At 41.6% G+C, this 25,816-nt stretch overlaps 1 protein-coding gene across 8 annotated transcripts in view; it reads right to left on the bottom strand.

The window, feature by feature from the left end:
• Window positions 1–25,816, bottom strand: part of SPECC1 (sperm antigen with calponin homology and coiled-coil domains 1) — a 92,312-nt gene that overhangs the window by 8,543 nt on the left and 57,953 nt on the right. For 6 of the 8 annotated variants that reach the window (XM_017821691.1, XM_017821692.1, XM_017821695.1 and 3 more), the window contains 7 exons: window positions 25,289–25,362; window positions 24,760–24,938; window positions 16,703–16,848; window positions 16,404–16,504; window positions 15,631–15,712; window positions 12,929–13,079; window positions 11,879–11,981 (listed from right to left, as the gene is read on the bottom strand). In XM_017821691.1, the coding sequence (XP_017677180.1) occupies window positions 11,879–11,981; window positions 12,929–13,079; window positions 15,631–15,712; window positions 16,404–16,504; window positions 16,703–16,848; window positions 24,760–24,938; window positions 25,289–25,362 (836 nt within the window). Of the gene's footprint in view, window positions 1–11,878; window positions 11,982–12,928; window positions 13,080–15,630; window positions 15,713–16,403; window positions 16,505–16,702; window positions 16,849–19,986; window positions 21,282–22,605; window positions 22,668–24,759; window positions 24,939–25,288; window positions 25,363–25,816 lie in introns of those variants that run through there. The other 2 variants (XM_017821698.1, XM_017821699.1) reach the window with 2 other exon arrangements.

Here is a 25,816-nt window from a genome sequence, read left to right as displayed (position 1 = left end):
TGAAATCTACTGCAAAGTGGTATGCCCTGATCAACAGAGAAAACCAACTCAAATCTGAATTTTTGTCCTCTATGAAAACCCAAAATGAATGTTCAAAGATTCAGCTCAACTGTTCAGTTAATAGTGCACAAGCAAACACTTAGACATACTCAAAACCACTTAGCTCCATTTTTACCTCCAACAAACAAGCATCAATGAATTTTGGTTATTTTCCTCCAAACAAAGGCATTTCCACTTCATACATGGCATAACCCCTCTGTGGCATTTCATCTTGGCTTCTGTGTTAACTAGTTTTGAATTTGGGATATAAGGTCATGGTAAATGGAAAGTGATCTGTGTTTTGCTACACTGCAGCTTTATTTGTAATACCTCCTCCACTACACCACACCAAGAGGAATTAAGTCAAAACAGAGACAACTCTGATTTCTCGGAAGATCTCTGGCTCCCCTGAAGCCATTTGAAAAAAAAAAAATAAAAAAAAGGAAAACAATTTAGGGAATGAACACCTCGGAAACTATTCACTTCTCTTGATTGTTTTGGCAGCATAACCCGTCTCAGTCTTTCTGCCCCACCTCTCTGCTCCTCAACACACAGCCCATGAATATCTGGGAGCTATTTGTGTTGATGCTGATAATGTACAGTCCCAAATTCAGCATGGAGAGCTTGGTGATTTCTGCCTCCCAGTGTGTTTACAGCAGAACCCCCACCCTAAGGTCTGAAAAACTGCACGTGGCTTCTCATGAGACCCCTGGAAGTTAATCTGGAAAGGATGGCACCATTTAGGAAGAGAATGAGCATAAGGAGACATATGAAAGTGGAGTAGGGAGTGCAGATCAAACTGAGCTTTAGCAGGAAAAATTTGGCATCGCATCGTCCCAGTACATCTCGTGGTCAGTGGTACCCAAGGTCTTCAGCACAACATCAGGGGATCCACACTGCTAAAGACACCTGCAGTGCCACTTGTCAGTGAAAATAGTTCATTCTCTTCAAATGAAAGCTCATCAGTGAGCTACTACACATACACTGGGAATAATAAGAGACTGGGATCTGGAAGCACAGCTACCAAAGTACCCAGTATGGTTTGTTTCTATGAACATTAAAGTACCTGACATTAGGCAAAATTTAAAAAAAAAATCCAGGCAATGTTATTTAGAGAGCAAATGTATTATCTATGATATAGTGGCAGGCCAAGTCTAAAAGACACTAAACACCTGCAAGTGATTAAACTCAGGCCCCTGCCCCGGGAACGTGACCTTTGCTTGCAGATAACAGAGACCTCTGAGAGCCACAGGAAAGACACACAGGGAAACCTGTCTGATCTGTTCTCACTAAAAACAACTTCTTGTTTATCTGAAAAAACACCACCCCATTAGGTTTCACTAGATTTTTGACTCCAAGCAAAAAGCAACAATGACATCACATGCTCTTCCTTACAGGCTGAGCATGTTAAAATACTGATACAAGATATTCCCACTGTGCAGATGTTACTGTGCCCACAGCAGTGGCTCTCTGAGTCAGAATCTTCTCTCTAGGACCCAGAATTATCAATTATAGACATGAATCAGCTTGAAGATAGCCTGGAACTCTGTGGAAGGAAGCCTGCAATAAATACGACCTGAGCATCATTTTTCCCACCCTCCCCTCAGTGTTGGACATACCCTCCTGCCTCTACCAAGTCATGGGGATGGAATGGAACACCAGGAACATGCCAGAGTGGCATGTTCAGCCCATACAGAGGTTCAGCCCATACAGAATATAAACTTAAATACTGAAAACAGAACAGGTTAAAATAAATATATTGGACAAGTCAAAGCCTTGTTTTTAATAGCAGCTCCCCCTTAGGAGGCTCAGCTTTCTGCTGTCCTTCCAGCTCATCCCTACCAGACCCACATCTCCTCACAGGCCAAGTCCTGAACAGCTCAGTGTTTTCACCTGGTTATATTTAAACACACATGTCTGAACAGGAACCTCCTTTTTGTGAGCCACATCTCTGCACATCTGAACCCTGACCTTTCTAATGTAAAATGGATCAAGGCACTTGCAAAGGCAACCTCCAAAGATGACCTAAACCTGCCCATCTTTAACAACAGCTGCATGAAACTGCCAATCTAATTTGATTTATTACACCCTAATTGTTTGGGGCCATGGCAGTAGGACTCAGACAAAAAAGTTCTATCAAAGGAAGTGTACAAACTTCAGGCTCTGACCAGGCAAGTTCTAAACACTTCCTAAGAAGTAACATGAGTGAGAATGGCTCCTTTTAGCATGACCAATCTTCTGAGCAAACAAAACACTCCAGTTCATCTGAAATGCTCCAGCAAAGATATGAAACATTTGGGCAATCTACTGGAAATAGGGGTGAGTGAGAAATGTGGTCAGGTCCAGTTAACACGGATGAAAGGCATAAATACCTGAAATTAAAGGCTGCCTGGATTCTTCTGTAATTACAGGGTGCACCCAGATGAGTTGGACAATTGCACACAGCTATTTTCAGTGGGTAGCTGCAAGTCTGAAGTGATTTACATATCACATTTAGTCAATCTACTACCAGGAACCTTTCTGAATTCTCTTACAAATCTTTTTCTGCTAAGTAGAACACATAATCAAGTAATGCCTTTTGATAAAAAAAAATAAAATCCAGAATAACTTCAGGAACAGCAATACTGTGTATTGTATAGAGATTAAGTGGGTAGCCAAGACTGGGAAGGAAGCCAAATGACCTTCTATCCTCCAGGCTGTATTAATATCCCTGGTTCAAATGGTGCAGGCAACTGCAGTCTCCATAAGAATTGTTTTAACCTTTCTTAGAAACAACAAGTTTCAGTCCCATAATCTATTTCCAATGCTTCTCCCAGCATGTCAGTCAGCCAAGCATCTTATTGCTGGTGACACATGTATGGAACAGAGCTCAGATAACAAAATGCTCTGTGAAGATGCTGTTAAATCACGTAATAACAGCCCTGTGAGCTGACAGGAAACTGGTGCTAGCTCTTTAAAAGTTCTCTCATTTACTTTTTATTAAGAATCCCTACTTCCCATCATTCCTAGGTTCTGTTTGCTCCACTGCAGCCAGAGGTGTTGCCTCAGGTTTACCATTTAACATTTGCTTCAGTAAGTGTGAATAAATGAGCCTTTTAGCAAAGACAAGACACTACAGGGCTTATGGCTGTATTTTTTTGCAAAAGCATCCAACATGAATTTGCTACAGTAGTCACCTGGAGTGGGGACACTTAAAAAGAGAAAATTTAACAAGGTTATTATCATGCATCTTACACAAAGATTTTTCAGCTCCCAACTATTTTAGTCTCAAAAGCTGAAGAAGATACCAAAAAGTCAGGCAGGTCCAATTTTCTTTATTACTTTTCCTAGTTGAGGCAGAGGTAACAATAGGTGGAATGATGCTCCCTAAAGTTCTGTGCTCAAAACAAGCTCATCTGAACAGGAGTTGTCCCAGAGACATCATTCAGAGTAAATTGTAAAGCCATTCTCGATCTGTGCAGTCTTCCAGTTCAGCTTCATGAGGTATTGAGGAGGTCCAGGACCTCTACAAGGCAGCTTAGTTCTGGTATTTTGATTACAGAAGAGGGGCAAAAGTGCTGAAATGAAGTTTTCACAAGAATAAAAAATGAAAGTAGTAGGAAGTGGGAGACATTTAAGGTACTAGTGATAAAGTAATTATGTACCCTCCCATTTCCTCTGCCTGCAAGGTGAGTTACTCCTGACACTGAAGCCATCCCTGCAACCCTACATGAGTAACCTCCCTTAGATGAGCCAAACAGCCTCTGTTTTTGCCCTTCAGGTCTATTGCTCCCAGGACTGTGTGTGGACTGGCAAACATGTCACTATATTTTTGGTCATGTTCTTGAGGTTCTATTTACATTTCAATATATAAAAACTGACTTCTTATAAAGAAAACACATTCTGGTGAACAAGGGTTGAGAGTAGCTGCTGGCACAGTGCACATAACACACAGTGAACATATCTGAACGTTTCCTAGCAAATAATAAGAGTTGTTTTGAGTGCAAATAACCCCATGACGACATCCTCATTACTAAAAGTCACCAACTTCAAAGGTCTCACTAAAGGCTGGTGAAGTTACACATTCCTTATTTTGGATCTTAGTTTATATTGCTTTGCACAAGAGAGGGAGAAAATGCATAAAGCTGAGTTCAGCAGGAGCTGGCTGTTTGTTACACAAACACACAGGGCCAAGCAAGAGCTGGTCTGAACAGAAGCAATTTTGTCAATGCCTCTGGGTCATTTCAGAGATGAGGTAATGGTGACAAAAGGTATTTATCAAGTGTGACTGGTACTTCTGTAATTTAAACCACTGTCATATTGTATGAGAGGGCAAAGTAAGTGTTAGCTCTGCCTGGAGAGGTAGAAGTGGATTACCCAGCAAGACCAGGGACTAACAAATTCTCCCTATTGTAGTAATCCCATTAGATACTGGTGAGTCCTTACTTTTGCTCTGCACTTCTCTTCAGTCTAAATCACCCTTGTTCAACGCTCCCTTGCTGAAAGCCAACTCCCTGCTTGCCACACAACTAACACTTCCATCAGCTTTCTCAGCCACTCCTGTAAATGACACCACTGGTGAGTGCCACAGGGAAACAGGTTGGGCTGTGTCCCCTCATCCCCAAGGCTGCAGGATGCAGCAGCACAGCTCCAAGGACCACACAGATACTCTGGGGAAGGGGGGAGGGAGAGAGGAGGAGGAATTAGCTCCACTCTGTGTCCAAGACAGCAGCACAGCTACTTCCTGCCTGGAGCCCTGGTGCAGAATTGCTAATGACCACACTGGCTGCTCCCACAGCTCTTTCTAATTATCTGTATTGAGAGTTCAGAGATTAGGCATGTCCTGGAATTCCTGGGCGGAGGGACAGGCTGCAGCAGGCTCACGGTAAAGGATGGAAACAAGGTGGGGAGAGGTCCCAAACCCAAAGGTTATGAATGGACCAGGCTGCAGGGCTCAGCTGTCTCCCAGTTAAACTCCCAGGCTGGAGCTGTTCCAGGTGGTGCCCAATCAATTCAGGGTTTTCACCGGTTGTCAGTGCATCCAGGCAACACAAGGAAAGCGTCTTGGACTTTGGGATGGATAGAATGCAAATGCTATTTTTAAAATTACCCAGCAGGATAGAAAGTTATGCATGAGAGAGCTGCATGGGCGTCTATTTTATCCCTCCAATCAAGAGACTTGTATTTGTTTACAGGATAAAGCCCTTTATGTGAAAAAAGGTTGGCTCAAGTTATTTGGCTACACAGGAGAAGCACGTTTAGGCACTGGCATCACTGAGAACGGGGCCTGCACACTGGTAATCATCCTGATTATTCCCAAAATGCCATGATTTGGCTGCTGCATTTATTTTCCAGACCCAAGCCCTGGGTCCAACTCGGACATACAGAGAAATTGCACGTACACATTCAGCTGTAAGTATTTTTACTTAGGAAAAGAAAACATTTATTCTGGAAAAAAAAATTGGGAATACCTTGAAATTTTCAGCCTGTATTTTCACGAATTAAAACACTTTCCAGATTGGCCTTTTTATCAGAGCATCTTTCCAAATATTAATAAACTTATCATAATCCAATTACATGATTCTGTGATCTATATTTTAACCACTGGGGAAATCAATGCAATGTAAGACTACCAAGGTCACAAAGATGGTCCACAGCAGACTTGGGAGCAAAATTCCTGACCAGTGTACTGTCAATTTTTATTAAAACACTGGATAAATCTCCTATCTCAACAGTTATTACCAAAACTCTGAAAGGAGTTCATTGTTTTCTTAGGAAAAGTCCTCTTTGTCAAAGATCAGAGAAACATAGACAGTCAGAAATTTCACCCATTTCTCAGAAACTCACAGAATATGCTAACATAACTTCCTGAGAAAAACCCATTGCTCATATATCCTACTTCTAAATGTCAAAATGCAACAAGTGCTGAGGAGACACAGAGCTCTCAGGAAACACGAGCAGCCTCTCCGAGCTACGCTGGCACCGGCACTTCAGGGGACGTGTCGTTGTGCCAGAGCTGAACCTCCTCGAGTTCCTGGTGAGTCAGGGCTTTTTCCTGCTGGCTCAGCAGGCTCTGGCTGATCCCAGCACACAGGTTGGCGTGGCAGAGGGGACATTAGATAGAAATCTGGCTAGTTTAGATAGAAACCTGAGAGAGAGACTGATTCGATTTGGAAACGTCCTGAAACAGTTTTAGACTACACAAACACAAACAGCAACGTAAAAAAGGGTAAGAGAATCACTCCTGTACCCAAGTGCACATCTGGTGATTAAGAAACAAGTGGGTTCTTTTCTGTATTTCCTTAGGACAGTGGATAGTTGTGCTGAGATTCCCAAGGATTTCAAACTAAGCTCCATTATATTGGTGTCAAAGGAAGTGTTTGAACGAGCCAAGTCCCAGGAATTATATTCTGCCCAGGTTCAGAGGGTTGATCCTGGGTTTTGTGCCATTCAGCTCTAATTCTGGTAAAGAATCAGCTTTACTCGAACTGCCTGCTTGAGCACCAACCCTGAGGACTGTGGTAGCATTTATTTGTATACATATATAGATATATAATTTTTTTATATATATATATTATTTACACAGCTCTGTTCGCTCTCTGTGGTCCAAGATGATGCATAACTCAAGTGCAGAGTGAGTCAAAGTGCTCAGCTGACACTTAAAAAAAAGATTAATGCTTAAGTAGACAGTTAATGTCAACTACTCACACTGATGACGTACAAAGAAGTAAAACTGACTTCTTGTTTCTAAATATAACCCTTAGTTTCCAGAATAAGGAAGAAACCTTCCAAGAGGGACATGTTAAGGTACAACTGGCCATGAAGGAGTTCTTGAGTGTTCTATAAAGCAGGTCCTCACAAAGTGCAGCCCCAGGAAAACAACTGCTTGATGCATCAGTAGTCAAAAAATAGTCATCCTGCCTGTCTGTCTGGGCAGAGTCCACCTCCCTAAGGAGAATGCCCTGGATCCGTGACCACCTGACCAAAGGGAATACACTACCTCCCCATCCCCAGCTATCTGCACCTAAACATCTTTGAGTCACACTTAATCTGTCCTGGATCTCATCTGGCCAGCAAATCAGTCAAAAAAGTATCAGGAAAACCAAGCAGATAACAACATGGAATAGAGCTTGAGAACAAGGAGGTTATGGAGGAAATACTGTCCAGCATAAAAAGAAAAGGAATGTGAATTCCCGTGAGAGAAAGAAAGCCACAAATTCATAAACAAAAAGCTAGTATTAGTCTGACTTTAAACTGAACACAAAAGGATAAAGAGCTTTATATTTTTTCCACTGCCAAACCACTAGTTGACCAGTCTCTTGCTATAATTAGTTGATAAACAGCAAATACTGCAACAGCTTCATTTTTCTCTCCTTTTGCATCTTTGCTCGATGAAGAACTGCCTTTAGCCATAAGCTGGTGTACTGACACTGCCACAGTCAGGGAGGTGATGTAATGCAATGGCTTGAATGCACAGGTCAAGAATATATGAAACATAAACATCTCCAGAGGTATAGCTGCCATTTCCCTTTGTCAGTTCTAGAACATTCCTCATCTCCTCCTATTTGGCATTCTTCTGCTTAGGACAACCACACAGACTGCTTTGTTGTAAGAGATGGTAGTTCTTCAACAAGTGGATCCCAAATGGGACTTGTTAAACCAAACATAACTTGGATAAAAAGAATCACCACAATTATGCATTGGAGAAAAGAGCCAGTTTCAGGTTCTCTTTGCACAGGATGGGTGTGTAGTGGTTGCAAAGAACAGGAAAACAGTTCTTTTAAGCAAACCATATTCATTAACATGGTAGCAATTTCCCTCTCCTCTCTGGAGAGAGTATGTGTGGCAGAAACAATAATCCTCAATTCTAATGATCATGGGTTAAGTGCCTCTTGAAGTTCTGTGCTTTCACAATACATCTGTGGGTAGCAATAGACTTAATCTAGAGAGGTTTGGCCCCTTGACAAATGGTCTCCACAGAGAGCAAACAGAATCAGGGCACTTAAATAACACCACAGTCACTAATGATGATTATGGAAGGTGATAATGCAACAAGAATGACTCTCAGCAGCTTCCAGGAGTTACAACTTGCAGGAGCAGGCACCCAACTCCTACTTCACACTGCTGCTGCGATGCAGCATCTTTTTAAATAGATGAAAAAAAACCCGCAAGACAACAGAGAAAAAGCTGTTTTAACAGAAATAGCTTCCTCTCAGCAGGCTTTGTGGTTCAAAGGACTCGTGGTAAATGAGCTTCAGAGCCACAAAAGCAGTTCTCACGTCTGGTCACCTCATCCCCCTGCATTATACACCATGATGTCAACGAATTCAGAAAGGCAGAAGGAACAGTCTGTGTATGCCTGGCAAAAGAGATCCTGTGCCAGTGCACAATTCTTATAGAGAACCATACATTACATTAAGGTTAGGTTTTTTGAGCTGGAAATTTTCCATGAGGACATTTTGCATAAAGACACTGAGCCCAAAGCCTGATCTCACTGCAATTCTTCTTATTGCTGAGACTTTCTAGCACTTCCCCTGCTTAGTTATTCAGAATCAATGGCCAAAATGCCAGATAACATTCATCTATGCATCAAAACATAACAATTGAAATAATATGACCGATCATGCCACAGTTTATGCAATTCCACTTTCATATTCTTTCCCCGTAGTCATTAAACTGAACTTCCACTTTATTTTCCTTCTAGTGATTCTGTTTTCATGTTCTAAATACTCTCTCCCCTTAGTGCTCACCTCTTTTTGATATCAAATCACTGTTTAAATAGGGATCTTAGAACCGAGAGAGCAGACAACAGAAACATAGATGCTTTCATGTTTCCCCTCAGTTACTGTAAACTCATACAATTTCTTTCTTTAAAAAACAAACAAAAGCCTCCAGGCCACTACTAATTTGTGCTGCACTTCTCTCAACTCCCCCCAGTGTCCCTGTTTTGTTTTATGAGATTGCCTCCTGGGGAACACACTGAAGTTCAAAGCCAGGGAATGTTCCCACTGTAGTCCATGCAAGGATAGTTTATGGTTGGATTCAATCCTAAAGATCTTTTCCAAACTAAATGATTCTGTGATATATGCCAGGAGCAGGATGCCAATTTCTATCTATAGTATAAGTTTTGTATGGATTAAAGCATTTAAAAAGTGCAGTCTTGTGTACTGATCTCTAGCTCTTATCCCCAGATACCTTCCCAGGTCACTAATCCAACTTTCCTCAGGGAATCTGGGACATGGGGAGTAGCTGCTACTGAGAGTATCAGTTATTTTAATCCACTTTGCTCATACTGTTTAATGAAATCATAATTTAAACAGAAAGGAATCTCCCTCTTTCTCCCCAGCTCAGATGGGGAACTGTTATCACACATTTTGCCACTGAAAACAGAAGTTAGGCAGCCAAGCAGCTTTTTATTTTTATTCTCTCATTCTACTGTGACAGGGCTGAAAACAGTTTGCATCCAAAGTTCTCTGTGTTTCTGGGCTTCAAGTTAGAAACTACATGACAGATTATCCTGGAATTTGCACAGATGATGCCTCACAGACACGGATATTATCTATGGAAAAGAAGTCATGCACGTCATCAGGGTTCTGCTCCGTGGAGTCCATTACCTCATTCCCACCCTTGCAGTGGCTGAGGCAGGAAGGAGGATGACGTTCTTTACTCCATTCCAGTTCTTGTACTCAAGAATGATAAAAACTCCCTGTGGAGCTTAACATCAGCCTTATTGTGAGAGTGCAAGGGTCTGGGAAAGGCAAGTTCAAGAGGAGTTAGTGAATGCACTGCAAAGAGTGCAATGGGAATGAGAATCTGAGGAAGAATGTCCAAGAGAGAATGCCTCTAAATGAAGCAGTGAAGGCAGAGAGGGAAAACTCTCACCGTAAATCAGTACTGTGGCTGTCCTTTGGTTCATCTGACTTTAATTTCTGTCCTGAGATCTCAAACCTACACTCTGGGTAATAAGGCCCCCATCACATCACAATCTGAACTGCTCAGACCCTCCTGGATTACACAGAGTTTGTCAGGGCTCCACCTGCTTGTTCTCAAACACTGCTGAAAACTCACCACAGAGAACAGCCACAAACAGAACAAGAGCATCACCAGAGCAGGAACCAAAACAGCAAAGCTTTTTCTGAAACATCAGCTGGACAGTCACGTAGCAACAACACTCCAGCAGCCATCTAAGAAGCAAAGACTTCCACCCTCCTCCAAAGCATGGACACACTTTCCTCCAGAGACTGATACTTGAGGAAAAACAAATAGACCCAGATTGCCTTGCATCCCTCCTGGGTGGCCTGCTGTCCCAGGCACAGGGAGCTCCACTGCGTGGGTTCTGCACAGGAAAACACAACTCTGTTTTATTCTGTCCCTGAGGAAATACTTGTCACTCCTGGTGCCAGGTTTGTACCTACAGAATCGAGACAGGCCTCTCTATTTTCAAAGCCATATAATTTCTAAAAGCAATACATTTAGTCCAACTTGAGTGTAAATCAGAGAAAGAAACATACAGGCTGATGCTCAGAGAACACTTCTAACAGTAAACACATCAGAGTTAAACCGATTTAGGAGAGTGAAGGGAGCTCATCATATGTGCCATTTCAAACAGAAAAGGGAAAAACTCCTAGGAGAAAGTGTTACTCAGCAGATGGGTTTGCTTAACAGAAGTTAGACTTGGAAAGGCTGTATTTCATTAATTGTTTTCTGAGGATTGTATGGGAATGTTCCCTCACACCTTCATATCCAAGACCAGGAGAAATGTAGTAGATGGGATATAAAATCAACCAACACAGCACAGAACATACAATTTCAGGGGACAGCACTGTAGCCTTTTAGGCTAAACACTAATCCTGGCTTTATTCTTTCTAAGGTGTGTCTGAAGCTTTCTCTGATCCTTGTCCTTCTGTGAAACCTTGCTGCAAATCAGATGAACAAACCAGTGCTAAGAAATAACTGAAACTTTCAGATAGACCAGTTTACTAAAAGGGACAGCTACTGTCTTTTCTCCCAAACTCCTGCACCCTGCAGCTAATGCTTCATAAAGGGTTGGTTGTGAAGAAAAAAATATTTTATTATTTACTTTAAAAGATGGACTCTGCTTTTATTAAAGACTTGCTCCAGGGTGCATATCATGTGGTGAAAACTGCTTTTGTCTTCTGCCCCAAGTAACAAACAATATTATTCTTAAGAAAGAAAAATCCCAACACTATATCAAACCAGGACTATCCTGCACACCCAGCATGGAATATTGTCTGTAATTGCCTTCTTTGCAGAATCAAAGGCCTAATTTAACTGCACACCAGCACTGGCCAGAGAACACACCAATGGCCATACAAGACCCGGACAAATGATTATCCCTGTGAAAATCACTCTGCAAAGAAATGAGACAGTCTCAAGCAGTCAAAGCTTGCTTTGTAAAATCAAGCTGCAAACTTCACTTGGTCAAGGCCACACAATGAAATATTTCTTTGGTTTTGCAGAAAAAGGACCAAAATAAAAACTCACACGGTAGTGTATTGATGAGAGAGGCCTGTAGAAAAAATATTAGAATGTAATTTCAAAAACTGATGCCAAATTGAAGCTGCTGTGCACATACACTCTGTTTCTCACCATCAACAACCTCTGATGCAGCAAATATTTTGGGGGTTGCATACAAATTACTTATGACAATGCAATATTGGGGATGCACTGCTAAGGAAATCTGAAGGAAGAGGATGGAAACACCCAGTAGAAGTAAACATGCAAAAATCAACTGGCTGTAATATACATATTTCTTTGAAGTGACATTGCTTCCTGCACACCTACTGGAAAGTGATTAATTCCTTCTCAGATTAAAGTAAAAATGTACCTGTTCCCTTACCTGGTAACCTTCAGTCTTCTTTTGGCACCATTTCAACAAAGCATTCCTCTTGGAACCCCCATATTCCCGAGCCAGGGCTGCCAGGGGGTCCTTTCTCTCCACACTAAACCAGGGAAGCAAGAGGGAAAAGACAATAAATGTGCTTGAAATCTCATTTTTCACCAGTGTGTAAATAATATCTGTATGACAAAGCAGAATGGCAGCACAGAACCTAAATGTAAACCAAGCTGAAACAGCTTTTGGGGCTTGCATTCTGTATCTGCCTTCATATGAGACGAATTCAGGTGGTACCACTGCACACAAAGAGCTGAAAAACCAGCAGCCTGTGGATATTCAGTGGTGTGTGTCAACCCAGCATTTCTGCTATTAATTTCATCAGCTTTACTTACAAAATTTTCAAGTAACCTCTTTGGTTTACATATGAAAAACTAGGATTTAGGGTGTAGAATTAAAAGAAACTATCTAGAAGATCTGTAACAGCAAATTCACACCCAGCTGAGCTGCTGCAGAATGAGTTGTTGAATAAAATGAAAAATGAAGCTGTATTGCAGTTCAAGGCCCTGAGGGCAGTTAAAGGCCAGCAATCAAAACACCCAACCTCGTCTCCACTCCACTGGTGGAAATAATGGTGGAGATCAGAGGAAAATATATATGCTCTTTTTCTCAGGAGAGAAGCAAATTATGTGTCCAATTTCCTTCAGCCCTCAGAGCTTTTGGTTTTTAACTCACCATGACATGCAAAGCTACAGTAAGATAATGAGGGCTGACCTCATTATCCTGTACACAGGATGGAATTCTTGCATGCAACTGAAAGCTTGTCATCCTCATTTCCACTGTGATTGCTCATCTTACAGATAACTGTGGTTATTACAATCTGAATTTTGATATCTGGATCTCACACAGTCTGGAAATTCTGAACTGGACAGGCCAGCCAGCAGGGATTGCACTGGAGACCAGGGTCCTCCAGATTAAACCATTCATCCTGGGGCCAGGTAATGCTGTCGGTCTTTCCAATGTGCTATTTTTTTTCCCAGGAAACTGGAGCTGTACCTGAGTTTGCTTTGGGGTTTCAAGCTGCTGGGGGTAGAGGTAAGCATCCTGCTGCTGAAGGCCATGGGGGGTTTGCTCAGGGATTCCAGGGAGGGGCTTTTGCGGAGGTAATGGTCTGGCTTCAGCTCTTCGTTTCTCCCCTTCAGAAGGTCTGTGGGAATTAAAAGAAAAAGCTGTCAGTTCACAGCCTGAGGAATTTGATTAATCACTGTCCTGCCACCCAGCACACAATATGCAGTCTGTTGTTTTGATTCTAAACAAATGTACTCATTTGTTCATTAAACACACATGGGGCTAGGAAACCTTGAGCAGATTAGAGGTGATCGCAACAAGGAATGGCTTTGATGATTTCAACAGTCCAGGCTGCCTGGTTTCCTGTGATTGATACTCCTGCTGGGGGGTAGGGGCCCCAGGTGAATGAAGGGAAATACCAAAATCTACAGTCTGAAAGGTTCAAAAGCTGATCACCAGATATCTTCACCAGAGGACTGACCAGCCCTAGTACAGTACTTTCTTTTCTGCCATTAGCAGAACAGTAAAAAGAAAGCTCCTTGTCTCCTGAATACAACCCAGCTCAAGGCAGCAGGAAAAGGCACTTATTACCACATGATACCTGGCATCCCCTCTGACAGAACTTTGGGAAGTCTCAATATATTCACAGCAGATGCACCTATATTTTATTACACATATTATTTATTTTTATATCATGCAGTTAAGATATATATTTATATATGTGTACACACACACACACACATATAAATGCATATAAATTTTTAGATACATAAAAGAAAACCAACAAAATTAGTAGCCATAGAATCCAATGCTGATAGGTTTTTGAAGAGAAGTCAAAGAGACCATAGAAATCAAATCACTGCATATCAGTACATGAGGTGATGTAACAGGCCAGGACTATGGCTTACATATCATGTTATCAGAAATTAATTGCATGTGGAACACAACTTTTTCTCCTCCTTTCTGGTTAACTCCCTATAATTATCAATTAATGCCACATCACCTAGAGGTGTGAATTCCTTTTTATCTCAGTTTCAACCCCCTTTGACTTATTTCTGGGTGCTAGAAAGTCCAGCATGGAACCAGTAAACCCTTGACTCTAAGTGAAAAGATCACAACCAGCTCTCTGGGTGAAGCAATCCATTCTCCTCTCCAACTATGTAACATTTGGGTCACATTAAGGACATCACAGAGCCCTGCTGTGATACTGGTCAGATGGAATCAGCCAGAAGATTATTATTATGGAGACTACTTCACTCTGAATTTCCTTGGGGATGATTTTTAATTCAGTGTTGTTTGCATAGGGCTTGGATCAACTGCCTTCTAGGATTATTTAGATTGGAACCAGAGCTATTACAACTTTACAGTGAGTAAGCCTTTGCTATGGATTACTGGAACTAAATTAAACCCAGGTACAAAGAGAAGCTGTAAATGCAGGAATTTGCTAAATAAGCAACCATCAAAAAATGGCTAATAAAGTATCTGTTGATTTCAACAAATTTTTACAGAACAACTGTCCAGAGGTAATAACAGAAATTATCCATGGCCTGAAGTGGGATATCTATTGTTAAGGACTGTCAGGATATTACACAGTTGACAGATCACTTCACTCTGCAGTGGATGGGTAGAGACTTAAAAAGTCTTATGTTCTGTTTGGGATCATTGTATATTTTCATGCAAGACACTTTCTGGAAACCAACTGATACAAGTAAGTAAACTCTGGCCATTCCACTAGATAGAAGAAGACATTTCTGCTTGCTTAGCATTTACTCCTGCAGGAGAACCCAAAAGCATGGACAAGATGTTACTTGTTTATGCTGCCACCTACCCTATAACCTGTTTTGCTGTTCTCCTCCACCTTTTAGTGACAGAAGGGGAATATTGGAAAAATATCTGAAGAGTCTAAAAATGAACAGAGGTTCTAATTTCTCTCCTCTATTAGCAAACTACTGCAGAAAATCCAGTCTACCAATGAAGAGATTGCAATGGATATTTTTTGTCCCTCCCTGCAGTTTAACTACAGGAATATAATATTTCATCTGTCCTTAAAAATTCAAGAATCTGTTGTTAATAGTTTTGATTCCAATGCAGCAACTACATCAGGACTAGATAATCAAAATAAAGGGCCCTAGAGAAAATGGGAAACAAACACTGGTAGAAAAGAATATTAAATGACAAGAGAACAAAAGCAAAGTGTGAAATAAAAACAAACTCATCTCTTGAGAACTCTCAAAACAAACTATTTCAAGCCCAAATATGACTGGTCCTAAAACACTCACATTGGTATCTGAAATGTTTGATGTATTTCAAATGAAGCTCAATTTAAAAACAAATAAAGCCTCAAAAGACAGTGCTCTGGACTTGTTCCAGATACATACATGTTGAGCAAAATCCAATCGTCTCCAGTTCCACAGCATGGATTAGAGAGGTGCCATGGATACTTTGGAATAAAGAAGGCAAGTTTGTGTTGGCAAACCACAATAAATCAGCTATTTTTTAAGTTATGATAAAGATGTGAATGCAAACACAACAAAATTAATAAACTCTCTAAAACAAAGACACTGAAGACCCTTTTTCATGTTTTCTTTGACCATATGAGAAGAGGAAAAATATCCTGGCAGAGGCCAAGAGTTAATGACAAGCTTTAGCTGATAAAAAGAGGCAACATCTATACATTTACTACAACTTACCTGCAAGAGGAAGGTCTGACAGATCTGCATGTCTGGCAATGCCCTTGCTGGTTGGCTTGGCATTGTTATATACAGAATGTCTCTGTGAAATAAAGGTGCAAAAGATTATTAAAAAAATACTTGCCATCAAGCTTAAATAGGAGAGCAGAAAGAAGTTTCTGCCATCTCAAGATCACAAAGCAGGTGAAGGGATACAGAAACCTTTCACCAGGGTATCAGCTGTACCTAGAGCTGGAGAAACTACTGTGAAAAATAAAAGGACAAAGGGACAGTATTTTTAGCTGGTAATATACTGGTTTCTGAACTATTTCCCACTTCTATTTGTATCATTTTTTTCTCTTGTTACACACAACCTAGTGTCACAAACCAAAAGTAAGGATGCCTGTTCCTAATCCTAACTCTGTTCCCAGCACCCTGAGTCGTATGTCAGAAGGAAACTCACTATCCCATTTCTCTCAGCTCATGTGCCAGCTCCTTAGTTTAATGTGATGTTCCTTGTAACTCACTCCCAATAACTGAAACCTGTTTTCTGGTCAAGGGTGATAAAAGTTCAGAATTGTATCCCAAAGAGTTCACATCCGTCCACTGAGACCTCTAAGCCGAGGTCAAGACAAACTCACTTTGATCCTTTTTGTTAGTGCTACAGCATTTGATGTTTCACAGCAAACAAACAGATGGGTTTCCCCTTCCTCCTGTCAGGGCTGAAACCAGGTCACGTTGGAGCAACACTGTGTCCACCTCTTTTAAAACTATGAGGATGGAAAGGATTGTACCTGCATTGGGGACACAGCAGCTGCTGGGGCTGTCCTCACTGGAATTCCACTGAGAGGGCTCCTGGGGACCTTGTGAACTGTGATATTTTGTCCAGTGCTACCTGCAAGGAAAAGACATGGAAACATTTGGATTTAGAACCCAACTATCTCATCAGAACAGGGAACCACGGCGTAGTGACACCCCTGAGAGAGTATTTACGTACCAAGCACTGACAGAAAACATCCACTCAGAAGCAAGAAGCAGTCACCTGTTTACTGCTAGAAATTTTTTTTAAATACAAAACACAGTGTTCAAATACCTGAGCATCCCAAGTCAAATGACTTTATCAGTGACTTCACAGTGGCTGCAGACTCTGGCGGGGTGGGAGATGCTCTGCTAAGGCAGACTCCTTGCCAGCGGTTGGCTGTCTCCGACTCCAGAGATTCCACCTCTTCAGCTGTCAGCCTGCAAGGCAGAAACCACATCCAAGTCAGGGGCAACAGGAAAGTGCAAGCAGAGATTAGAGATCTTCATAGTGAGGCAAATCCAACGATGTGCATCTCTTACTGCAGTGCCCAGAACCTGGACCACTCCTTGGAATATCCGTGTCCTTGTCCTGCAGCGCCTGGCAAATGTTACATCACTGAGTCTAACAAACCTTTCTGCATTGCTGACCATTTCATCCTCCTTCCAAATCCTCACACAGGATGGAGGATTATCATAGAAAAAAAAGCAGTTTGTTTAGTAATCATTGATAATTACCTGAAAATGGGCTTTCGGTAGAGCACAGGTGCCAAGGGGCTACTGTGGTCTTCAGTTTATAATGAGGAAAGTCACCAAAGAGGAAGATGTTATTTTATACTGGTTTTAACTGGTGTGACCACTGCTGGAGTAACTGTTACCAGTTAAAATACCATAATTGAAAATAAAATAAGTAATTGTACAGAGTTCAGACAAAAGGCATAAAATATACTTCAGAATAAAAACTCTGACTTATCAACAACAACATCTGCTGAATAAGTGAACCTTCAATCACAACCTGTAAGCAGATACATGGGGAAGAGAACTGTTAAGTGCTTCATCCTAGTAGATACAAGAATGCCAAAATCCAATGGCTGGAATGAAGAAAAAAAAACTCAAAATAAAAATAAGTTTTATATTTTAACAGGAAGGATAATTAAGTTACTTCACTGAAAAGACATTTTGAAGTTGAGATTAGGTGTTGGACTTACAGGAGTTCATCCAGGAAAGACCACAGCTGTGGTCTTAAATAGCAAATAAAATCATAAAGTGTTACTTCTAGTCCTGTATTTTACAGATCCAACTGACATTGCTCAGTGTTGACACTGTACTTACCTGGTAGCTCTCAAGTTAACTTTGAGTGTAATCACCTAGCTTTACTTTAGGAAAGCTCCAAGCAGATAACAAAGTCTAGTCATGTAAAAAGGGATTATTTGTACTTTACTTTCCCGATCTCCCACCTGAACAGAACCTGCACGTGAGCTGCTGATCTGCAGGTTCTGAGGTATCACCACATTGCCCTGTTTTTATGTTACACACCAAGAGCTATGTGAACACAAAGCCAGAAATGATTCCATAAGAAGGCTGGAGGAGCCCATCCATAAAGTGCCTATGGGGCTGAATAACTCCTGTGAGCTAAAAATAGAAGCCAGAGCTTTATTCTTTCCCTTTAGCCATCAGAGTCTGTAAAATGCAAAGGGCTAAAGGGTGTCAATGAATAGGAGAATAAGAGTGACTCAAGTTTCTATTTCTGGCAGAGCTTAAGGAGGTGCTGTCTTTAAGCAGACATTGGCTATTTCTTTGCTAATTCATTCGAGCTCCTTGTGTGCCAGGAGAGCCTGCAGAGGCAGATGGCCAGAGAAAAAGCCATTTCAATTCCATTCTCCATTTAATCCAATAAGGAGGAAAGGCAGATTGGATAAGATTCACAGAGCTCTGAGGGAGCCAGTGTTTTGCTTTTAAGTTTCAGCCTTTAAATTTTGTCCTGTTGCTTCATAAAGCATAACCAACAAATCAGCAGGTGACAGCTTAGTTACACAAGCCACGAAAGCTAAAGGAGTCCTGCTTCTAGTAAAGTATGAAGGAAGGATAAATTTCTGCCTCAAGATTCCAAACCACCCAATGCAATCTATTACACTTTCAAGAATTATATAGGTCACTGTACAAGAGTTCTAATTATCCAGGTAAAAAGGGTATGCACAAGGTTTGTGGAGCATATGAGTAAGAAACAAATGGTTAAATGCCTGTAGGCCAAGTGGTAAACCTCAAGAATAAAGTAAGGCAGAGGTATGCTCTAAGCAGCCATCACTGGTTAGGACTGAACTCTGAGAACAGCTCAGACATCATAGATTAGCCTCCTCAGTCTAGCCTTTGACTACAAAAGGATGCAAAGATGTTAAATAAACTTTGAGTAACCAGACCAGTCCCTGTGCTGTGCCACAGAAGAGTCCACTGAGAATTCACGTGCCATTATTCTGCCATTGTACAGAGTAATTGTGGAGATTGGAGTGCTGGAGCTACAAGTAGTTTCTATTTTGTCAGGATGCTTCCTGTAATCTTCAGTCTGTATATTTGTAATAGGCAGCCTGAAACAACCTCCTTGATTAAACACAATCACAACAGAAAACTGAGGCCTCTGCAAACCTTGCAATCTGTAAACCTTGGCAGAGAAGGCAGGAAACATAGTGCTGAGATCCATTTGCTGCAACTAAAACCACACAAGCCAGCCAACAAGCAATGGAGAGCTATGAAATTTGGTGAGCACCTTTCAACTTTAAAAAGAAATCTGTATGGTAAGGGGATGCATGTATGTGTACAGATATGGGTTTCTTAAGAGAGAAGCAGAAGAGTAAGAGCTTAACTTGCAGCAGGAAACTAATTCAGGGGGACAGTATAGGAGAACATAAATTAGAAAGAGTAATGACAAGCCATGACTTCAAACCCAAAATGACTCCTCCTTATACACAGAATTTATTCAGCTTAGCAGAGCTTAGGCCATCCAAGGGGACTACACAAGCTCTGCTACAAAAGTGACGGATTTGAGGTAAATGTCATCTACTGCTGTATGCTTCCCTTGAAACAAGAATGAATGGTTCACACAGACAAATGCTGCAAGTGCAGCTGGCTGAAGTGGAGCAGCTCCAGGAGGAAGCAGAGCACTGTAGCCACAAAGGAATTCAAACGTGCATCCCTTTCACAAAACCACTGCTGAGTTCCCTTCATTCACTGGTGAGAGAAGTAGATGCAGGGAGCTTTTCTCTATTAGCAAGAGTTAGTCTCCTTGTTTTCTCAGTTTGAAATATGTGGACAACTGACTAACAACAAGGTGAAAGTCCTTCTGTGCTTAATGTACAGATTTTTGGCAAACTCAGCCTTCATGTGTTTGTGAAATTTCTAAACTACTCAATGACTTTGCTACAGGTGCCCAAGGACCACAGGACCATATGTGAAGAAATAATTACTCCACAATCTAGTCTTTGTCACAGTTCCTGTCATTCTTGTGACTCCTCCTGAACTCCAAGGGATACAAAATAGAGACACACAGCTACTGATGCACAGAAGAGAGGCCAAGGGCGGGCAGCAGACAATTCCAGACACTTAAACATTTATTTGGCACTTCAATATATATTTCTTAAACATAAAAAACAACATTCAACAGCTGCCAGCACAGAAAAGAAAGAAAGGCAACACAAGTGTGCATGTAGGCATACACTCCAGCAGCACGGCACAAAGGTGGAGGCCACGCCAAAGCCAGGACATCCCACAGGATTCTCTACTAGCTCAGCCTGCTCCAAGACCAGGCCCTTGCTAGGTCTTCACATCCAGAAGGAAAGGACAGAAATCCCGCAGCCAAAACGTGAAATTCCAGTCCTGGAATGAATCCTGATAGTCTCCCGATAGAGATGGTGACTTCTGAGTTTTTCCTTAGCGTCCAAAGAAAGCTCTCTCCAGGTGTCTCCGGTTGCAAAGCTGAACTTCAAGTTCTCCCTGATCATCATATACTTTCACCTGAGTTAAAGGCATGAGAACAACTCCCTTCTGAGAAGGTATTTACTAGGGGCTTGATATGTTCGATTCTTTTCCTTCTGATCTCTCCATCTGCAGTTCTTATGGCCAGGACAAACCTCTCACGGAACATTCTCTGTGAAGGTCAGAGCAGGACACGCTCCGTGGGCACCACCCCTCCCTAACACACCACCGGGTCAGATGTGCCACCCAGTGGCGAGTGCCTTGTCAATACAAGAGTAAAAACCTGAAACCATCAAAGCAGCTGATACCGAGCAACTTCCATGTTTCTCTTCGGTTTTCCTGCTGGATTTCAGTGACCCACTGCCGAGTTTGTGTGCCTGTACATGTGATCTGTACTCGTACCTGTATTTAGGCACACAGAGACAGATCACAGAATATAACACTATATGGAGAACTCATGTGTATGCCCATTAAATTTTACAAATTAGACACACGCACTCAGTTTTATTTTTGCTTAAGCTTAAAACGGCACGTTCAAATGTCTGTTTCAAGGAAAACAGCTCCAAAAAAAGCTCTCAGTTATTTCAGATCCCCGAATCTCTGTGATTACTTCTTATGGCTTAGTTGGCTTTAGACTAATTCAAAACTTCTTCTGCCTCATGGAGTCTTCTGGAGAGAGAAGCCTTCTGAAACAAAGAGAGAGGCTCTTGCCCATGGGGAAGAGGTGGACCTGAGCATTCACACTTTGCAATACACTTGACTTTTGCAGGGTAATAAAAAAACCAGAGGTGCTTTCTCGAATTCAAACTTCCCTTTTTCAGCTGCGAGTCGAAGGCAAGTCCTGCAGTGTCTCACAGGCCTGGCTGTGCATCTCTTCAGGGCTGTGTTAGCTGGTAGAGATCAGGCACCTATGGAGAGACAGACAACATTTGGGGAGGTCATAAACCAACACAGTGCTCACCTTGAGGTACAGTTCTCCATTTTACACCATCCCATAAATAAAGGGGAGAGGGGAAAATGCCCATGGTGTTGATAGAACAGCTAAAGGAGTGTCTTAACACCCCATTAACTTGGCTTTGGGACGTGATGAGCAACAACAATACAAAATACAAAACAAAAAACCCCAATCTATGTTGGTCAGAAAGGAAGAAATAAATTATTTAAGGCCAGGGAATCAATTTTGAAGGACAGGGATGGCAGTGTTCCTGGCTTTCTCTCTAGGCAGGACTATTCATTCAAAATGGGTCCATGAACCCATCCCAGGCAACTAGGGTTGCTCTACCTCAGCCACAGTTTCTGTTTCAGAAACACTGAAGGTGATGGAATAATCTCATCCAGTGGAAAAAAAACCACCAAGAACTCCCTAACAAACCCCAAAATCCCCCACCAAACAACTCTGAGTCACCAACTAGAGCAAACCAATGCTCCTTCAAGGACCCTGCTCTGAAGTTCTCGTTACTCTGAGTGAGAGCAGAATGAACTATCAAATCTCTGTAAGACAGAACAGCTGCAAACACAGGCACAAATGAGCAGCACATCAGCACATACAGACTGACAGCAGGGTTTAATACACAGAGTACAAGCTCATTTCCAGGAGAAAAGCATGTGACACTGCCATGCTGTGGCATTTGAGACTTCAGGAAGAAAAACAGAAGCAAATTAGTGGGATACATCACAACCTTCAGTTTAGGCTTCCGTTTGAAGATCTGGTTAATTTTTTTATTAGAAATTCTAAGAAGTCACTCATTTAATTACAGATTTAACTTCTCTGTTTTCTAAGTACTGCTCCCAGCCCAACTGTCCTCCCTCCACGTTCTTGATTTGAGGCACAATGTTCTAGTGCCAAAATCATTTTGAAAACTTGAAGGGAAAGAGTCAAAGCAAGACCTTGAAACTTTTACTCAGGATCTTATCCTGTCTGGTCTTGAAAACCTCCAAGGATGGAGACTAACTTCCATTTCCCCTACCTGTGAGAAGACAGTTACACAACAGTGGATTGTTTTACATTTTACTGCAGAGAAATAATATTAATTAGGATGTAAAGTATCACAGAAGGCTGTCTGAAGCATAGGTGAAACAATTTTTAGGTTTCAATCAATATTAACTTGGGATAAGCTAACTCTTCTTCCTTATTCCATTTGGCTGATGCTGGTCCAACCTCCCCCCCCAACATTCTTAGTCATGGAATTAGACATTTAATCTGTGTTAGAGATGCCTTTGGGAGGCTCTTACCTTCATTCAGATGAACACTGATGACCTCATCAGGGTTTTTTCTGCAAGTTCTTTGGCTGTTCCTAAACCAAAAATGACTTTTTGTCTGATTAGAAGAATGTAACGGTGAAATCAAACTTGGAGGCAGGAACTCAGGCAGCCACAGGCAAACATTAAAATGGCAGGATGTCATAGGAGATAAATTGGCTTCAAGATGAATTTATGAGGTGGAGTCTAATGACCCTCAAGAGATGGCTGAGATTTTGCCAAAAACCTTTGAGCAGCAAGCTCTTTGGAAGGTACGTTTTCCAGTAAGAGCTTAAAAATCAGACAGGAAACTTTCACTAGGGACTGTCAGATACTCAGCTGAGCGTGCAGCTGCTCAGCATTAGCAAACAGGAGGGATACTTTACAGACTGTGTTAAGGTATCATGCTACAAACTCTTTCCACCAGTGCTGAGCATGCATCAAAATCACCACACGTACCAAAATCGACTGCTGATTCTGAGCAGTGGCATTTGAGGAAGCTGACTAAAAAGCGATGATGAGAATATCCCCAGACCTTCCTGGGTGACAGAAGCTGAGGTGCTGGGGAAGACAGTGACCTCAGGAATGCAAAAATATGTGGGAGTGTAGAACTGGCTCTCAGCAGGAGCTTTGGTGACTTCAGGAATTTGTTTCATAAGTCAGTAGAGCTTTAAAATGTCAGTGCTTAGCTGCTGATCACTGCTTTGTTTAGACAATGACTTACATAGGCTTCATTTTGTTCTCCATACCACTCAGTACAGAAATTTTGCACACTCCGAGTCAAATTAGTTTTACTGATAGATGCAAAATTTGGTTTGAATACCTGTCTTTGAAAGAGAATAAACATTGCCCACTGCAGACAGCATATCTAGCTCCATGACCAATGCAATACTCAAAGCAAGCTATACAGAGAGTCAACATGACACAGAGACAGACAGATCTGTGTGTGTGACAGAGAGGGACACACAAATGCCCAAACTGACATAATTAAATACATGTCTGCATATCTCCTTCTGGAACTACGTATGTATGGATTCCATGTTTCCAATTTAAAAAGCAGTATTTGAAGTTGAGGCTTCCAGTGCAGCCACATTCCTTAAACATGGAAGATGAACATCTCAGTTTGCAAATTAGCAGGTCATCTTCTATTCATTTTAACTACTATCAAATACATCTTCAGATTAAAAACTAAAAGAATAAAGACAGGAAGCTGTATGAATATGACTCCCCATCCTCATATAGGGACCCTGCTTTAAACAAGAGAAATTTCGTTAGGAACAAATTAGGAATGGAAACAGAGCCCAGAACTCAAGTACTGTCTGGTAATCATTTTGTCTGAACACATAGTCTGTAATAGCTTTTTTCTGCATCCACTTGGGACTCTGATAATGAAACTGGAGCTTAAATACATTCCTTTATTTTCTGAAATGAAGTATTTCTGTTTCTTCAATCCAGGAATTCTGATCCATACACCTCCGCACAAAAGCTCTCCCATGTTTTTAGTCCCATCTACTGCACAGCTGCTGTGGAAACTCCTGAATGGAAAACAGTGAGCAAATATGTGCAACATAAAGCTGGGCTGTTACTCCACCTGAAAGAAATGACAGGATTCACTATGTTCTTGTGGCCATTCTGCCAGCGGCCATAAATTTACCAGGAGAGAGATTAAATGGAAAATCTAAAGGATTAAAATTGACTTGGCACACATTTCTGATACACAGGACAACTGCTTGTGTTATTTTGTCTTTCTTCATTGACTTCTCTCAGGTCAAGTTGTTCTCTTCTGGATGTTCCATGGAATATCTGTGCCCAACCCATCTTTCCACAGATGCTTTAATACAGCTGCACAGAGAGCTATGAAGGCAACAACACACAGGGCAGTACCAGACTGAGAACAAAACTATCAGAGGCAGTTGTTATTAATTAGTATTCGCTGATTAAAACCTTCACAGCCCTTGTTGACAGAACTAGGCTGTCAGATAGAAAAAGAACAGAAACGTCTTAGAATAAGAGACAACAAAATCTGCCAGAAGAGTTACAGACAGACAACATGCACGTCCAAGCCAATGACTAGTTATTGACAAAGCACTGTTTGCATGCGTGTTAGCACTCACAGAGATCACATCTCAGCCTTGGTAAATAACCAACCTGTTGCTGCCCTTCACTTCATCCAGCTCCTTTTGCAGCCTGGCACTCTTCTCCTCTTCCTCCTGCAGCTTCCTCTTCACCACACGGAGCTCCTGCTGAGCTTCACACTTGATGTCGTTGGCCACGACCACTGCAGTCTGCAGGTCAGCCTGGAAACGCCTCCACTCCTCTGCATCTTCCTACAAAGAGCAGTTACAACCCCAAAGTGTTTGCTGTAAAAATGCACCCACTTGAGCTGAGCACTTTAGTTATTGATCTCTCTTTCAGTCATCACAAGCAACCGGGATTTCACCACAACTCAAGATGGTGCTGAGGTCAAACTGAACATTTGCCTCTTTATAGTACTGCAAACACTGCCATAGAAGCTGATTCTAAGCCTTCCACTCCAATGGAAGTACAAAGAGAAGAGAATGTAGAAAGGATGTAGAAAGAAATTCCTACACTTCTTCTAGGAAAACACAACACTTCTCTTATATCTAGTACTGCAATAAAAGCTCAGCTTAGCTTTGTCCTGGAGCTTAAGCCTTACCTTCATTTGCTTAGTCAGAGCCTTCAGCTGCCTCTCTGTATCCTGTTTTTGTTCTTCCAGCTTCATTGCTTTACCTAAGACAGTAAAAAGGGAAAAGATTATTCAACACATAAAGGTAACAGTGAAAGTGAAAAAGGGAGGGCAGAGCAGTTGATTTGGTTTTGCTTCTAGTAATGCCACTAAATAGACTAAACTGAGATTAGGATACTGTGTCAACAGATGAGGAATGGAATCAACAGTAGATTTGTTACTCAGACATCTCTGAACTACGTTGTTATTTTCAGGTATTAAACCAGACTCTGAAATTTAGAGACTCCCACGTGGATTCACTTACTTAGTGCACACATATCCCCCAACTTGAGGGAACACTAAAATATGGAACGGGCCACTCGTTCCACCAGGTGGCAGCTCCTCGTCCACAACATGACACCAACCTCGACTTTACTGCTCTTCCCTGTGTTTTTCCCTAAAAGCTCTTTAAAAGGCCAATAATTCCAATTTCTAGAATGGGCAATACTTCCTTCACTG

The sequence above is a fragment of the Lepidothrix coronata genome, unplaced genomic scaffold (assembly GCF_001604755.1).
Source record: "Lepidothrix coronata isolate B3197 unplaced genomic scaffold, Lepidothrix_coronata-1.0 Scaffold91, whole genome shotgun sequence".
Lineage (NCBI taxonomy): Eukaryota > Metazoa > Chordata > Aves > Passeriformes > Pipridae > Lepidothrix > Lepidothrix coronata.
This window is presented reverse-complemented; position numbering and strand designations above follow the sequence as displayed.